The 17,992-nt window shown below is 42.1% G+C and overlaps 1 protein-coding gene across 4 annotated transcripts in view; it reads right to left on the minus strand.

The window, feature by feature from the left end:
• Window positions 1–494: 494 nt before the first annotated feature.
• LOC133405228 (endothelin-converting enzyme-like 1) overlaps window positions 495–17,992 on the minus strand; it is a 57,422-nt gene continuing 39,924 nt past the window's right edge. For 3 of the 4 annotated variants that reach the window (XM_061682025.1, XM_061682024.1, XM_061682026.1), the window contains exons 12-18: window positions 12,242–12,293; window positions 9,975–10,042; window positions 9,628–9,752; window positions 5,463–5,528; window positions 2,099–2,194; window positions 1,891–1,967; window positions 495–1,769 (exon numbers count right to left, since the gene is read on the minus strand). In XM_061682025.1, the coding sequence (XP_061538009.1) occupies window positions 1,670–1,769; window positions 1,891–1,967; window positions 2,099–2,194; window positions 5,463–5,528; window positions 9,628–9,752; window positions 9,975–10,042; window positions 12,242–12,293 (584 nt within the window). In that variant the 3' untranslated portion in view covers window positions 495–1,669. Of the gene's footprint in view, window positions 1,770–1,890; window positions 1,968–2,098; window positions 2,195–5,462; window positions 6,352–9,627; window positions 9,753–9,974; window positions 10,043–12,241; window positions 12,294–17,992 lie in introns of those variants that run through there. The other variant, XR_009768922.1, reaches the window with a different exon arrangement.

The following is a 17,992-nucleotide window of genomic DNA, read 5'->3' on the forward strand; positions in this document are numbered from 1 at the left end:
CATACACATTTTACAAAATGTCACGGCACACATTCAATCCATCCATCCATTTTCCGTGCCGCTTATCCTCACTAGGGTTGCGGGCCTGTTGGAGCCTATCCCTGCCATCTTTGGGCGAGAGGCGGGGTACACCCTGAACTGCTTGCCAGCCAATTGCAGTCACGGCACACCACCAAACAAAATGTATGTTTTTATTTTGGTGTTTTGAAACATTTTGTGAGCACCTGAATTACTACCGCTGCTGCTGCTGCTGCTGCTGCTCCTCCTCCTCCTCGTACTACCACCACTATCATTCAGTCAAAACCCATATGAGATTTGAGCTCATGAATATACATGCATATATTCCAGGAGATTCACCGTGTCAATCCAGTTGTACCTGATAAAGAGAAGTCCACCATCAGCTATACGATAGAGATAGGATCAAGCCTGTGAGCACACACACTGATAACACACTGATAATGACCCAAAACCACACACAACACGACACAGGAATTTGTATGTATTTATTCAAACACTGAACAGCAACCATAGAGAGGAAGCGATAGCAATCACGTGAACTAGCAGTTGCAGTCATGTTTTGGATGAGTGATCCACGTATGTCTGTTTGAGCTTGGTGGTGTTAAGTGTCAAAGAGACTGAACATGCTCTTTGTCAAATCAACCATACAACAATAACAGCTGACTCACATTTGGTATTCAAAAGCATTTTCTTGAAAACAACACTGTACAAATACATTAGTCAACCACGGGAAAATTGTTTTAGTGCACACTGCATATACAGTGCTGTATTTTGTTATGTTCTGATTTGACCATAAAGTGATCGAATGCACTGCCTCTCTCTTGGTTACTGAGGCTCATATAATTAAATCAGTTTGTCTAGAATGTCCAATTTAAAAGGCCACTCAGGAACCTTTTATTTACCAATGCCAGCTCCTTAATTTGCTGATGAGGTGAACGTTATACTGACTTTATGCTACATTTCCTGAGAAGAAACGTCAATAATGAATCCACCTTGTACAAAAAAAACCCACTTGACTGCGCTTGAAAAGGTACAAATACTGTAACAAGAGAACAATGCAGGCAAACGATACAACAGTCATGACGGTTAGCTTTGCCCTCTAAACCACAAGAGCAACAACCAGCGTGAATACAGTATGGAACTAAGAGAGAGACAACATTTAGCGACGCAAAACAATGCTGTCATTGCAGTTAAGAAATCTGCTCCAGTCTGCACTGAAATCGCCCTTCTACCTCCTGTACTATGCTGAGAATGTTCTAGTTGATGCATAAGAGGATAAACTAGTCAAAAAGTTTGAAAGTTAAAAATAAAAAGTAAAAAAAACAAACCAGCTTTTGTATGAAATACACAATGGACCTCATATTTTCTGTAATACAAAAATAGATGATTTGAAAAAAAATATAGATATATAAAAATATATATAAATGATGTGTAATGTGCATGAGTGATGAGACTAGCTTGGTTAGTAGACAATGCTTTCTTCTGCTGATGACAGTACGAGCATCACTAATTCGTTACGTTTGCATTGAAGATTAACTTTTATCCTCAAGTAGAATGAATGCGGTCAGATTGCTTGTGATGAGTTAGTGGTAACGTGTGAATATGTATTGGGGTCTTCAAATTACGGCCATCAGAAGCATTTCCAATGACGTCACCATACAGAACATTTGTCAACAGGGTTCATGGGGGTACCCTTCGGACAATCGAAAACGCGGGAAAACTCATTGAATTGGGAAACGCTGCCAATCACTCTGAAAGATGAGAAATGCATAATATATTAGTACATTGGGAAAGCTATGTACACAAATGCAACATGATCTGATGTTATGCAGTTGTTCCCCCACATGTGTGTATTTAGTGTGTTCAATTTACCTGTAGTGTTCTGGTGCATGTTTATCCGTTAACAACTGCAAGTAGATTGACTGAGATCTTCTTTTCATACACCAGTTCTGAAATAAAGAAAGGGAATAATTAAATAGGTTGCACTACAACTGCAAGTATACAAACGGGAACTTGATGCCTAAATTTAAAACAAATGATGCATCTTTGGTTCATGACAATTAATGTTAGGCCTTGGTACCTGTGCGAAGGCAATGAAGAACAGTTGTTCATGTGTATATTTGAGCCCTGGTAGGGGCCTCTCTGGGCCATGTTCTCTCACCCACTTCTGATATGCCTAGACAGAGTGAGTGTGACAGGGAATATGATTAAAAATAAGACAGACATTTACAGAAAATTGAATAATCTAAATTGTCAATAGGTGTGAGTGTCAGTGGTTGTTTGTCTACACTGTATGCCCTGCGATTGGCTGGTGCCCAGTCCAAGGAGTACCCCAATAGGCTCACCCGTGACCCAACAAGTGGCATAGACCAAATGGATAGGTGAATGGAACTGTATACTGTAGTTGGGCATTTTCAATCAATAATGACAGTAAGTTTGTTTTTCTGGACATCTACTGAACAAGTCTGTCTCTCCAAAAGAACATTCAGAATTCGTACTTGTGGTAAATCACATAGGCACATTGAGCGTTTTGTGTTTCCAAATGGCACCTCTTCATCAGATAGATGGCTTTTCTGTAACTAGTACAAAAGCCACCTGAAAATGATCACGGTACAAAGTAGATTATGAAATAGTAGAATAATCAAAAATAATAATTATATATATATATATATATATATATATATATATATATATATATATATCTATGAACTTTGAATTAGCAATAAATTGCAATACTTTCGTAAGACATTGGGCTACCCAATCATCTGGTAGTCGCTGTCTGCTACTCACCTGTCACCAGTCATGTAATTCATTTTTTTCCAATGTTCATTAGTACTAAGGCACATATTTTACATCGGAAAAATCTCCATCCATCCATCCATCCATCCATCCATCCATCCATCCATCCATATAATTCCTCATTTTGGGGTCCGGTTGTTGGTGAAGCAGCGTAAGCAGGGACGCCCAGACTCCTTTTCCCCAGCCACTTCGTGCAGCTCATCTGGAGGGGGGGCGGGGGGGGGGGGGTATCCTGAGGTGTTCTCAGGCTCAGCCGGGAGACATAGTCTTTCCAGCGTGTCCTGGGTCAACCCTGGGGCTTCCGCCCAGTGAGACATGCCTGCAAAACCTCACTAGGGAGGCGTTCAGGGGCATCCTAACCAGCTACCTGAGCATTCTGATGCAGAGAGACAGCAACTCCACTCTAAGCCCCTCCTGGATGACAGAGCGTCTCACCCTATCTCTAAGGGTAAGCCTGGAAACCCTGTGGAGGAAACCAATTTCGGGCGCTTGTATCCGTGATCTTGTTCTTTCGGTCACAACCCACAGCTCGTGACCATAGGTGAGGGTAGGAACGTAGCTCGCTCTGTAAATCATGAGATTTGTCTTTCGGGTCAGCTCCTTTTTTTTTTTTACCACGACAGACCAATACAAAGTTTGCATCACTGCAACAAACTGCCTGTCGATCTCCCGTTCCCTTCTTCCCTCACCCGTGAATGTGTGTATGTTTGGGTCCATCAGGTTGGACCGGCAGTCATCGGAGACAACACACACAAATTGGTCATCGGGTGAAAGCTCAGCCCTTCTCTTCACCCACCTGACCAAGACATGTACCCTCAAGTCTGATGACACTGCCACAAAGTCAATCATCGAACTGCAGCTTAGGGTGTCCTAGTACCAAGTGCCCGTGTGTTTGAACATGGCATTCGTTATGAACAATCCCTGACAAAGGAAGAAATCCAATAACAGAACCTCGGGTACTGGTCTGAGAGGTCGTTCCTCCTTCTCACGCAATGAGGGACACAAGGACCTATATATTAGATATATATAATAGAAGGCAGCGGGAGGCTACCCTCATACAGGCACCGAGCCGGGTGTCAATAAGTATGCCCACATCTGCTCAGTGCCTCTCACTCTTGGCTACTCCAGCATGAAAGAGAGTCCATCTGCTTTCAGGAGGACTGGTACCCGAGCTCAAGCTGTGTGTCAAGGCTAGCACGACTATCTGGTTAGAATGTATCGACTCCACCAAGGCCAGTTTCTGATATGGGGAGAACCGCCAAGTGCAACATTATCTGGGGTGTGATCTCTTAGATCGCTGTGCTTATACTGTAGCTTTGTGTTCCTTTTGCCTTTGACATGATAGTGCTTTGACCTGACAGGGTGGTTCTTTCACTCTGGCACTTCGTCCAGCCTAGCTGATCCTGTCATCTCGGTGTGGAGTGATTATCAGGGGCGTAGCCATCATTTCCGAACTCAGGGGGACAAATTGTTCAAGAGTAAGCCAGCTTTTATAAACAAATCATCATCGTCTCGCATTCAACTGCTCTTCTCTGTAGTGGCTAAAGAACTAAAAAACAAAACTGTCAAACTCTGGTTGAGGTAAAACACAATTACAGTAAAGCATAAGAAGCCACTAGCCAGATAATTAAATGTCAAATGGCTACACTGAACACAAAATTTGAGTAAACCTATTCAGAATCAGAATCATCTTTATTTACCAAGTATGTCCAAAAAACACACAAGGAATTTGTCTCCGGTAGTTGGAGCCACTCTAGTACGACAACAGACAGTCAATTGACAGAGAACACTTTTGAGACATAAAGACATTGAGAAAAACAGTCACTGAGCAATAAAGGGTTGCTAATTATCTGGTAATGCCGGTACAATTTTTTTTGACAATTGTGCAAAAAGATGCAGAGTCCTCTAGCACTGAGAGCAGTTCGAATGACTAATTTGCAATAGTCCGGTGCAATGACCATTGTGCAAAGGGCGCCGAGATTCAAGGAGCGTATGCGGTTTAAAGTGACGAGTGGTGCGATAATCTGGGACAATGTTGATTGTGCAAATGTTGCACATACTCCTCAGTCAGTGTGCAAATGGGGCAGATGCTACTCTATGAGTGGCCAGTATTGGTCAACAACAGATATGCAAATAGTGCAGCGTGGCGAGACTACTACATTGAGTGCACGAGTAGTATATAATTGGCCCGACAGAAATGTGACAACAAACTCAGACAAAAAAATTGGCAGCATGTTGCAATGGGATGGAAAGTAAATGAAATGGTTTTGAACCATTTTTTAAAATAATACTTATAAAAGTCTAAAAACTCAGCTTCTCAAATGTGAATAACCTCCATGAAAGCAAACAAACTGTCTTTGAGTTTTAAATGAATCAAAACAATCATGGACATCCCCTTGGACTGATGAAGATTTTTGCCTATTTTCTGACATGCTTTAAATTTAACACAACCCCAGTCATTTCCATACTTAGAGTGATAGGGCCCAATTTAAAATCTTAAAAAACTCAAACCCAAGACTCGAATCAGATTTCATAACCAGAATAATCCTCAATTATTCTGCATTTTATGACCTGTAAAAATGATATTAATGCATATTCTCAGTTATTCTGCAGTTTATATGATCAGATTCTGAGGCTGTACTCACATAGTATGACAGCTTGAGTCCTCCCATGTCTGCTATGTTCTCTCCCAGTGTCAAGCGACCATTAACCTAGATACGGAAAACACATTCATATTGCATTCTAAAATCTTAACTCAAAATACTTAAAAGGGCTGCAATAAAATGTTTTGTTCCCAATGATGTCTAGTGCATACAATGGTAATGAAAAGGGAGTGAACTGCTCATTCACACAGGGCCATATTCCTCCGTTCACGTGTAAGTCGTAAAAAAGACTTGCACCTGGCGTGTGCACCTTTCATCTACGCACATTCTCCCGTCCAGACTTCCGAGTCCCGACACATCACCATGCTTAACCTTGGAATTTGTATGCAACCACCAAAGAGACGTGACACATCTGACGTTGGTTGTAAATCATGGAGCATTGGGTTTTCCTGAAACTTGTGAATATCCTAGAAATCAATTAGAAAAACATAGCACACTTTCAATATGAAAATATCTTACGTAGCGGATGTGTCGTCGCCAGTGGGACGTCTAACACACTACACCTTGTATGTGTGTTAGATGTGTGTTTTTTCTTCTGTATGAAATAAATCTGGTGGAACGGTGGGCGACTGGTTAGCACATCTGCCTCACATTTCTGATGACCGGGGTTCAAATCCCGGCCCCGCCTGCGTGGTGTTTGCATGTTCTCCCCGTGCCTGCGTGGGTTTTCTTCGGGCACGCTGGTTTCCTCCCACATCCCCAAAACATGCGTGGTCGGTTGATTGAAGACTCCAAATTGCCCGTAGGTGTGAATGTGTGCACGAATGGTTGTTTGCTTCTATGTGTCCTGCGTTTGGCTGGCGACCAGTTCAGGGTGTACCCCACCTCTCGCCCGAAGATAGATGGGATAGGCTCCAGCACGCCCGCGACCCTTGTGAGGATAAAGCGGTACAGAAAATGAATGGATAGATGAAATAAATCTGATTAAAAGTAATTTAATCAGAATACTGCACTTAACACTGAATGCATGATTGGAGGTCAATCAATAAAAAAGGAGGTGTGCCTGCCAGTCTATAGATCGGCTGTGCCCAACCTTCCTTGCGCCACAGACCAGGCGAGTCACAGATTAGGCGACTGACATAGAAGCAAATAAAAAACAAATGATGCAATATCTAACTCACCATTGCACCATTAGGATGACTGATGGGTTTTGTCATTGTGGAAGCCCTGCACATTACTCCCCTCAAAAAAAGCAACATCGTCAGTTGGCACCGATAATTTTCACCAGTAAATATGAGAAATATGTCGAGTAACGTTCGGCTGTCGGCATAATGTCAGAGGGACATTACGGCCATTGGGCAGTTGATGAGCGTAGGTGAGCGATCTGGGCCAGGTGTGTTCTGCACCGTCAGCCGTCGCGGTTCCGTTGCCGGGCCGTTCACTAAATCAAAACGTTATTGATATTTCACCTTCATGGGGCACCAGACCTCTGGAGTGTGGAATAGGAAAAATGCTCAAGTCCACAGGAGAATGCTCGCAGCATGCGCGTAGTGCCAGATTGAACAGGGAAGAACAACATTTTAGTGTTGCTCTAACCAGAGTGCGTACCTGGCATGAGGGTGCGTAAATGCATGGAGAATGTGTGCAGCCAGAAAAGCGCACAACTGTGCTTCTTTCTCACCGATGTGCAGGGTCATAAATCGGTCATGGAGGGTAATGACTGACTCGCCGAAGGACTTACAATACTTAGCTTAAATAATATTTACAATGAAAAGTGAGAACTCTCAACTTGGTCGAAGGGGTGATTGAACGCGCTGCATGGCTGACATCATGTAGCAAGAAAAAAAGTTTTCTCGCTCTTCGCATCAAAATTACTGTGGTGGGAGCAATGGTGTGTGTGTGTCACTCACTTTCACGTTTACGTACACGAACACACAAAGGCCCGCACACTCACACAGTTGCTTTCATGGACCACAGTCGGCAGTGTACTGAGGATGGTGTGCTTGTTTACGTTTAGGAACTTACTGTATACTAAGTTACTTTTAAGCTCCAGTAATCAGTAAAGTAACTAAGTTACTTTTTCAAGGTAACTGTGGCAACACCGACTGTACCTGTCATGATCCGTGTTTTTGTTTTGATTAGATTTAGTTTGTCTCATGCGTTCTAGTTTTCCGGTCACATGTTCATGCCTTATGCTCAGATCGTTATGGTCTCCACCTGTTCTCATCAGCCTGCTACCTTGCGTCAACCTATCATCTCCTTCCAGCCACTTGTGTCATATCCAGGTGTTCCTCGTTGTCTCGTCAGTTTGCTTGTATTTAGTTTCCTGGTTTCTTTCGGTCCTGGTCGGACCATTGTCATTTGTAGTCTGTTGCTATATGTCACATATCTAGTTTTGTCATATTTCCTGCTCTGGTGAGTGCTTTGTTTCGTAGTGTGTCTTTGTAACTTTGATTATTGATTTTGGTATGTTGTTTAGTTAGATTGTTCCATGTACCTTGGTTGCCTGTTTTTTTGTAAATATTTTTTTTTTTGTAATTCCTGCACTTGGGTCCACCACCTTCTTGCCTCCAACCTGCACAAATCTGACAGTACCTACTCAGTTTGCCATGGTGATACTAGGCGCTCCCTGCCATAGTTTAGGGTGGTCGACTTTCCTCTACAAAAGAGGACTGCTCTAGTCCTCACAGGAACTGTTGTGATGTCACTAGTTTGAAGCCAAATTAATTGTATCTTTGAAGAAAATTAGGCAAAATGGTGTGCACTACTTGGCTGCAACATGCAGAGCCACTGTTGATTCTGTGTCAAATTGCTTGCGGTCTGAAACAATCTATCAACACAGGGGTTCAGATGGTTTGGCGAGAGTCTGTAATCCCACTAATAATATTTTTTTAAATAACGATTGAATGTTGATTTTCCCAAGAACATTTAAATATTCCTTCATTGCCTGGGCAGTAAAATGTTTTATGATGCCATCAGGTATAACCTGTGACAATGCATTATTTTCTTTACATTATACTCTATACCACAGATGTCAAACTCAAGGCCAGATCCGGCCCGCCACATCATTCTATGTGGCCCGCGAAAGCAAATCATGTGCCTCAATTCCTGTGATTCTCGCTAAAATCTGTACCAAAATTTAATTTAAACTGTAATAATGTTAAATTACTGCAAGCATTTTTTGTTACCAATCCCCCTTATTTTGTTTTTACAGTAAGTGAACACCCTAGTATCCTTGACGTCTGATTTCAGAATTGGTTATTCATCTATTTGTTGTGTATATGCAATCATATGAGCGATTAACCACAGTTGTAGCGGCCCTCTGAGGGAAATCATAACTACAATGTGGCCTGCGACAAAAATGAGTTTGACACCCTCTGAATTGTGTACAAACTGTTCTACTGTATTTGCACATTTTGATACTTTCCTTGACATAAAAAAAAAAAGAAAGTCTACATCGTCAGATATAAGCCACCCATTGCGTGTTAACTTTGATTTTACCTGGCAAATGATACATTCCTCTCATTGGGCAATTATAATGTTAGTTTCCCCCCCCCGTGGAAGATAAAGTGGAGTAGAAATAAAAAGCACTTAGTTTGAAGACAGATGAGTAAAAAATTGGGAAAGACAGTAATAGGACTTGGAGAGAGTGGGGCCTCATGGACAATGATATTCATTATCTATTAATTAGCATTTTAAAGTAAATTTAAAATCGAATTTTCAAACTTTCAAGTATCTGATGAAAAGCATACATACAGTATATGATGTAATAACACCTGACTTTTACTGCTCGACCAGGCCCGCACTTAAATCGTGGCTCCATGTTAATGTGTCATCACATTATGACGCAACACTTTTACTGCAACTTTCCTCACTAGTTTCAGGTTGTTCTATTTAATTTTGCAAACATTCACAATGATTATACAACAAGTAAAGTTTCGGGTACCAGTGCTTGTGCATGAGCAGTCATGCCCATGTCTTCAACTGTGTCTTGGACATGGGAATGTTCAACTTGGGATAGGAGGTTTGATTTAACTAGTATCCATGTTTTTGTTTCATTTTCATTTTGTCCTAACTTTGAGTGGACTTTTACCAAAAGACCTCGATTGTATGTAAAAGACAAAATGTGGCTGAATGGTGTGTAGAATTTTCTCTGCCAAGTGAACATGCATTTGAAAACCTACAGGACAAGGAAGTAGAGACTCACCCTCTGATTGTAAACTGTGAAATTATCGTAGAGTTTAACAATACATTCAGCCTTCTTCTGGAACTTTCTGTAACTGTCCTCAGTCCACCACTGTTGGAGGTTGCCGTGCCGATCATACTGTCCCCCTTGGTATGGGGATCATTGTTGAAAAGGCATGCAAGAATGAGGATATTCATGCAACATTATTCAAACATTAAATGGACATTTCTGTACAGATAAGAGCTCAGGTTTGACTGTGTATGGTAAAGATAGCATTGTGTTATTTTAACATAATATACTGTAAATGTTTTCGGTTAATGTTTGGTACAGATAAACCAGGGATATTGCATGTGTCGAAGTATTCTTACCCCAGTCATCATATCCATGGGTTAGTTCGTGGCCAATGATTGCTCCTATTCCCCCATAGTTCAAAGACCTAAGCAGGAGTAAAGACAAAATTGTTACAAAAGACCGTCCAAATATTTAAATCTGGATCAGAAAAACAACTTGGAAGGCAGCATTATTTTTAATATTTTAGGGAGAGGAGGTGTGTTGGAACTGATAGCCTGAAAATGAATAAGACAGTACTGTATTTAGTTGCAAATAATTTAGGTTACTTGTATTCCATTCCACCAAGTTATTATTCTGTATAACTTTTCATAGATTCCACCCAGTAGAAATCCATCGATTTAACTGTATTTCTGGGTGGAGGCAAACCCTAGCACACGCTTGTCTGCCATTTAATGGGACTGCGGACTGAGCCCACTCATGCAGGTACACACGCTAATGGACTGGGCAAAGTCATACGTTTTTATGCAATATAGTGCTGAACATTGTGTTGTCTGTTTTACAAAGATGTAAGATGAGAGCTGGGAATGTCATTCTCCCAGAGAAATTCAACACCTCACATATACACACACACACACACACACACACACACACACACCCCTGCCCCCCTGCTGACCCTCACCGGAAGCCAGCTGTCTGCAGCTCATGCAAAGGTGCGAGTCCAATTCGAGGGCAGAGGCGAGGCTATTCACATGGCTACGTCTGAAAATGACTTTCTGACAGCTAGTCGATACGCTGCCTCGCAATGGGCCGGACTCCCTCGCTAAAACTAACTGGCTGATTGAAGCTTCAATTACTGGAGGCGATAGTGAGGTGTGTGTGTGTGTGTGTGTGTGTGTGTGTGTGTGTGTGCGCGCGCGCACTTGTGGGAGTTTTGGGCTCCTGAAAGGGGGACAAGTCCATCCACAACCTAATTAATATTTATCAGCATGCATGGCAGCAGGTAGTGGAATTAGTGGTGATCTCCACTAATGAAGACATAAAAGTGTATGCTAATGTTTAGCACACAAACTGTTTGCGCTAATGATCTCATTTGTGAGTGTGTGATTTATATAAATAGAGTGCAGCAATTTGGACTCATTTTTAAATAGTTCCACTTGCATTAGAATCATTTTGAGCAGCAGTCAGATTACAAAGGGGTTTAATATTAGAAATGCTCTGTATTTGTGCTATCAAATAGTCTCCAATGCATTTGTTTAGATCACTTTTCTAAACCAAACAGTGCACCAAAACGAGCTTTTTGACTGGAATTCATACCAGAATGGTTTGACAATGAAGTTGTAGCTTGATGAAGATGCAAAGTGCATGACAGACAATTAATTGTCCTAATTTCATGTCATTTCAGCTGCAGTCTCTGCTCTGGGTTTCTTTAATTTGTAATGCCTTACTGCTCAATGAAGTTCCAAATGGATTTTTAGTCTGTACTTGAACTAAATGAATGGAACACAAAGGCAGCATAGAGACGAGCGCAGGTAAATGACAGAGACTTTATACCCGAAAAGAAAAACACGTTAGGTTTCAGTGTTTTTAAGTGACACCAAAGAGATTTTATTGTAAATATACTTAACAATACATTTAACAGATAAATTGCACTACTTCTTCCTCTATCAGTGGTTAGTTTTGACCAATTTTGTTGCATCAAGTACACCTGCACAAATACCCAAATAGGTTATATCAAAGATTATACCCTTGAAGTGATATTAAAGTTAAATTTTGATTCACTCCAAAGAGATTAGTTTATTATTGGGTTATCATGTTGTTGGATGTTATGCAATTATTTAAACAATAGTCGTATTTAATTCATTAATTGTGCTCAAACTTTGGAAAACAGCATATAAAACATTGATTGACAATAAACTAAACAAGTTTGATAGTAAAACTATGAAATATCTCATATCGCCAAGGAAGTCGGTTGGATAGTAAACTGTGTGTTTTAATTTAAACGTATTCACGAGTTAAACCTAGATGTAAAGTTAGCTCGGCCTGGTTCATACTGTACTTCTCATTCATGGGAGCTCTTCTGAAAGCACAAGATGAGCAACAAGAGAGAGGAATAGATGAGACACTGACAAAAGAGGAGTCCCCTCTTCTGTCAAGTTCCGTCCAATTATTTCACTCCAAGTCAAGGAGGCGACCTCGCAATGAAACCTGTTCCATTAGCGACACCTTGTTCACTAATTGAGCTCTTTGTGGCTCGTTAAATTGATTAAATCAGGGGTGCTGGGCTTTTTGGGAAGGAGAGGCTTGCCAGAATACCTGTGGGATGTAAGACGGGACAGACACTTACTGTGGGAATTCAGGGTTGTACAAAGTGGGCTGAAGGATGCCAGCTGGGAAAACTGAAAAAGAATACAGACACAACATGATTAAAGCCACTATCTCAACAAGGTCTCCTGGTAGATGTAGAAAGTGAACACAAACTGTTAAAACACTCAAGTTTTCCTTTGCCAAACAAACAGTTGGAATTATGTCCCAAAATGTTTAAAATTGGTTTCATAAGGCCGTAATACATTTTCCCTCATGGGGTTTACAGTAGTTTAACAAGAGTCTGTTCACTTCAGCTCTATACAATATAAAATTTAAAATTTTTCAATCTGCACAGGACACTGTCCTTTTAGATTGCAGATTCCTGTAGAGGGGGGGGGGGGGGGAAATATATTTTAAATTAAGAAAAGAAAAAACAATATACAGTACATATCCATGTGTATGACATTCGTATATATAAAAAAGTATAGATGAGGATGTTTGCACTGCCCCCTTGTGGCAAAGCAAATCAATTAGTGCAAACCAAAGTTAACACTGTACTTCTGCACTGAGCAGATTCTTATTGGAAACGTAACTCGATTGCTGGTTGAAGAAAATAAGCTCAGATGGTCACTATATACTCATTCTGACTGCAAAGAGTGAGTCCAAAATTTAGTAAAGTGATAGGGGTGCATTAATTTAATTCATGTACAATGAGTCAACAATTCAACAGATAATCATTCTTAAATTCCCCATAGAATAAACACCACATGAAATAAGTGGTTTGTGACAAGTTTATATGCATTGTAAAAACTCAAGTGCCTTCAAACTCCTTTTTTGTCAGAATGTTGTATTATTTGCATGATTATTGAAATAAGAATGTTCAATATTAATTAGAGACAAAGCCCAACTGAATTATCAGAATCCTTTTTATTTGCCATGTATGTCAAGAACACAAAAGGAATTTGTCTCCTGTATTTGGAGCCGCTCTAGTATGACAATAGACAGCCATTTTGACAATAAATACTTTTGAGACATACAACTACGGAGAGTCACTTAGCCTCTAGCAATTTAATGGCAAGAGGGAAGAAACTGTTAATCTCTGCTCGTTTTAGTTTGCATTGATCGATAGTGCCTACCTGAGGAAAGGAACTGGAAGTGGGGGTGACCATGATGTGGAGGGTCCAAGAGGATTTTGCATGCTATTGTCTTAGTTCTGGCAGCTTGCAAGTCCTCTAGGGTGGGTAAGCGGGGACCAACGATTTTTCTGGCAGTCCTGATTGTGTCATGAGCCACCCTACAGTACTATGGTTGGAGCCTGAGTGGCGCTTTGCGCCATCTCGCCCTCTCTCTCTCCCCTCCCCTCTCTCTTTCCAGTACCTTCCTCTGCCACACCTGTCACCAATCAGCCCACGTTACCACCTGCGTAAAAGCCTGCCAGATCCCGGAAACTCTCGCCAAAGTATTGAAGCTTCCCCAGTGGTACAACGGCTCTCCAGTCTCCACGTAAGCTACGCAAACCCTAGTCCTCGTTCTGACCACCGTGTTTTTCCTTGTCCTCAGTGTTTCCTCCGGGTCCCCTCGCCAAGTGGCGAGGGAGTCCACCACGCCGCCAATCCATCTGCCTGCCTTCATCACTGCCTGGCACGGATTCTCTGCCTCAACAACCCACCAGCACATCTCAAGGACCATCTATATTTCCATTTTCAATAAACTGTTCATCACAACCTCTCAGCCTCCGCCTGCTCTTAGGCCCAGTCTCCATCCGTTCATGACAGATTGTCCGTTGCAGTCGGAGTTTGTCCTTTTTTGTGAAAGCACCAAACCAGACTGTGATGGATGAACACAGGACTGATTCAAAGATTGCTGTGTAGAACTGCCTCAACAGCTCCTGTGGCAGGCCGTGCTTTCTCAGAAGCCATCGGACGTACATCCTCTACTGGGCCTTTTTGAGGATGGAGTTGATGTTGGTCTCCCACTTTAGATCCTGAGAGACTGTAATTCCCAGGAATTTGAAAGTTTTGACAGTTGACACAGGGCAGTTGAACAGCGTGAGGGGCAGCTGTGCCGAAGGATGCTTTCTGAAGGCCACGATAATCTCTACAGTCTTGAGCGTGTTCAGCTCCAGGTTGTGTCGGCTGCACCAAAGCTCAAGCTGCTCCACCTCCTGTCGATACGCAGACTCAGCTTTGATGAGGCCGATGACTGTGGTGTCGTCTGCAAAACATCAGGCCTTTTGACAGCTGGGTGCGTTGAGGTGTGGTCTTTCATGAAAAGAGAGAAGAGCTGTGGAGAGAGGACACATCCTTGGGGTGCCCCGGTGCTGATGGTGCATGTGGATGATCTCATCCACATGCACCATCAGCCTTACCTGTTGTTCCCCAGCCTTACCTGTTGTGTCCTGCCCGTCATGAAACTGTGAATCCACTGGCAGATGGCAGGCGAGATGCTGAGTTGGAGAAGCTTGGGTTTGGTGATGATGATGGTGAATGCAGAGCTGAAGTCCACGAACAGGATCCTCATATTGGTCCCTGTGATGTTCTAGGATGAAGTGCACTCCCATGTTGACTGCGTTTCCACAGACCTGTTTGCTCGGTAGGCAAATTGCAGGGGGTCCAGCAGACTTTGAGGCAGGATGGTGACACAAGGTCTGGGCTCGCCGTTTTGGTGATCTTTTGTAGTTTGAAGAAGTTTCCTGTTCATGAATGGTCAACGCAGAAGTCAGAGGTGCGATGATGTTCGGTGGTACGGCTGGGTGGATGTGGGCTGTTCAAATCGTCAGCTATGCGTCTTTTGTTCTCCGCTTGAGGGGATGTTCGCTTGTACAACCCCAATTCAAATGAAGTTGGGACGTTGTGTTAAACATAAATAAAAAGAGAATACAATGATTTGCAAATCATGTTCAACCTAAATTTAATTGAATCCACTTCAAAAACAAGATATTTAATGTTCAAACTACACTACACTAATTGTTGAAGCTTTGTTGGTGGAATTCTTTCCCATTCTCGCTTGCTGTACAGCTTCAACTGTTCAACAGTCCGGGTTCTCCGTTGTCGTATTTTATGCTTCATAATGTGCCACACATCTTCAATGGGAGACAGGTCTGGACTGCAGGCAGGCCAGTCTAGTACCCGCACTCTTTTACGACAAAACCACGCTGTTGTAACGTGCAGAATGTGGTTTGGTGTTGTCTTGCTGAAATAAGCAGGGGAGTCCATGAAAAAGACATTGCTTGGATGGCAGCATATGTTTCTCCAAAACCTGTATATACCTTTCAGCATTAATGGTGCCTTCACAGATGTGTAAGTTACCCATGCCATTGGCACTAACACAGCCCCGTGCCGTCATAGATGCTGGCTTTTGAACTTTGCATCAATAACAGTCCGGATGGTTCTTTTCCTCTTTGGCCCGGAGGACACGACGTCTACAATTTCCGAAAACAATTTGAAATGTGGACTCGTCGGACCACAGAACACTTTTCCACTTTGCATAAGTCCATCTTAGATGAGCTCGGGCCCAGAGAACCCGGTGGCATTTCTGGGTGTTGTTGATAAATTGCTTTTGCTTTGCATAGTAGAGTTTCAAGTTGCACTTGGGGATGTAGCGCCGAACTATATTTACTGACATTGGTTTTCTGAAGTGTTACTGAGCTCATGTGGTGATATCCTTTACACATTGATGTCGGTTTTTGATGCAGTGCCGCCTGCGGGCTCGAAGGTCACGGGCATTCAATGTTGGTTCTAGGCTTTGTCGCTTACATGCAGTGATTTCTCCAAATTCTCTGAACCTTTTAATGATATTATGGACCGTAGATGATGAAATCCCTAAATTCCTTGTAATTGTATGTTGAGGAATATTGTCCTTAATCTTTTAGACTATTTTCTCACACGTGTTCACAAAGAGGTGAACCTCACCCCATCTTTGCTTGTGAATGACTGAGCAATTCAGGGAAGCTCCTATTATACCTACCTGTTCCCAATTAGCCTGTTCACCTGTGGGATGTTCCAAACAGGTGTTTGATGAGCATTCCTCAACTTTCTCAGTCTTTTTTTACCACCTGTCCCAGCTTTTTTGGAACGTGTTGCAGCCATAAAATTAATAATCATTAACTTCAATGATTATTTGCTAAAAACAATAACGTTTATCAGTTTGAACATTAAATATATTGTCTTTGTAGTGTATTCAATTAAATATAGGTTGAACATGATTTGCAAATCATTGGATTCTGTTTTTATTTAGGTTTAACACAACGTCCCAACTTCATTGGAATTGGGGATTGTAGTTGGTTAGCAATTTTCGTCTTCACCAGACTGACTTAGAGTCGTTGGGAGTAAATGTTTTTTAGCGCTTTTCTGCATAATTTCTCTTTGCGATATTAATTTCTTTTGTCAGCTTTCTTTTGTCAGCTGATTTCTAGCATGATTGTCTATTAGATTTTTAGATGTAGATAATTACATTAGATTATAATTAGTTCTAAAGAGGGTTCTAAAGAGTTTATTCCTTTTTTTTTTTACTTGAATATATTTTTTGAGTGAATAATAGCTTACAATCTTGCACGGTGGACGACTGGTTGGAGCATCTGCCTCACAGTTCTGAGGACTGGGGTTCAATCCCCGGCCCCGCCTGTGTGGAGTTTGCATGTTCTCCCCGTGCCTGCGTTGGTTTTCTCCGGGCACTCTGGCTTCCTCCCACATCCCAAAAACATGCATGGTAGGTTCATTGACAACTGTAAATTGCCCGTAGGTGTGAATGTGAGTGCGAATCGTTGTTTGTTTGTATGTGCCCTGCAATTGGCTGGCAACCAGTTCAGAGTGTACCCCGCCTCCTGCCCGATGATAGCTGGTATAGGCTCCAGCTCGCCCGCGACCCGAGTGAGGAGAAGCGGCTCAGAAAATGGATGGATGGATGGAATATCTTAAAACAAGTTAGTAAAAGTTAACCGTACTAAATAAATGTACAATTCATTTCCCACTGTTTTCATTTTAGTGTTACACTCAGCTTTTCACATACAGCACAGATTATTGGTGGCAGCGCAACACTCAACAACACAAGTCATGCTTTAATTTAACTGGGATAGATGCTTCGGCATGTAGCCTGAGTACTGTACCCTCTATATTGTATTATTGCTTCAAAATGGCTGATATGGTGGCACAGTTTTCCATCCATCCATTTTCTATACCGCTTGTCATCAATGGGGTAGAGGGTAAGGTGGACCCTAATCAAACTGACTTTGGGCAAGACACAAACTGTAGACAAACAACCATTCACGCTCACATTCACACTGATGGGCAAAAGAGACAGAGTGTTCAATTAAACTCCCATGCATCTTTTTGGAATGAGGAGTGCAGAGAAACCCCACATGAGTACAAAGAGAACATGCAAACTCCACACAGGAAGTTTCGAACCACAAACCTTAGAACTCTGAGGCAATTCGGCCACCATGCAGCCCATCACCAGGTTTTAAAACTTGTAAATATTTATATTGTGACAAAAAGTAGAGAAGCAGCAGCAGTAGGTCTATCCATCCATCCATTTTCTGAGCCGCTTATCCTCACAAGGGTCGCGGGAGTGCTGGAGTCTATCCCAGCTATCATCGGCAGGAGGCAGGGTACACTCTAAACTGGTTGCCAGCCAATCGGAGGTCACATATAAACAAACAACCATTCGCACTCACATTCACACCTACGGGCAATTTAGACTCTTCAATTAACCTACCATGCATGTTTTTGGGAGGCAGACGCTCTAACCAGTCGCCCACCGTGCCGCGCAGTAGGTCTAATTGTTGCTAACTAAA

Source organism: Phycodurus eques, chromosome 7, assembly GCF_024500275.1.
Source record: "Phycodurus eques isolate BA_2022a chromosome 7, UOR_Pequ_1.1, whole genome shotgun sequence".
Lineage (NCBI taxonomy): Eukaryota > Metazoa > Chordata > Actinopteri > Syngnathiformes > Syngnathidae > Phycodurus > Phycodurus eques.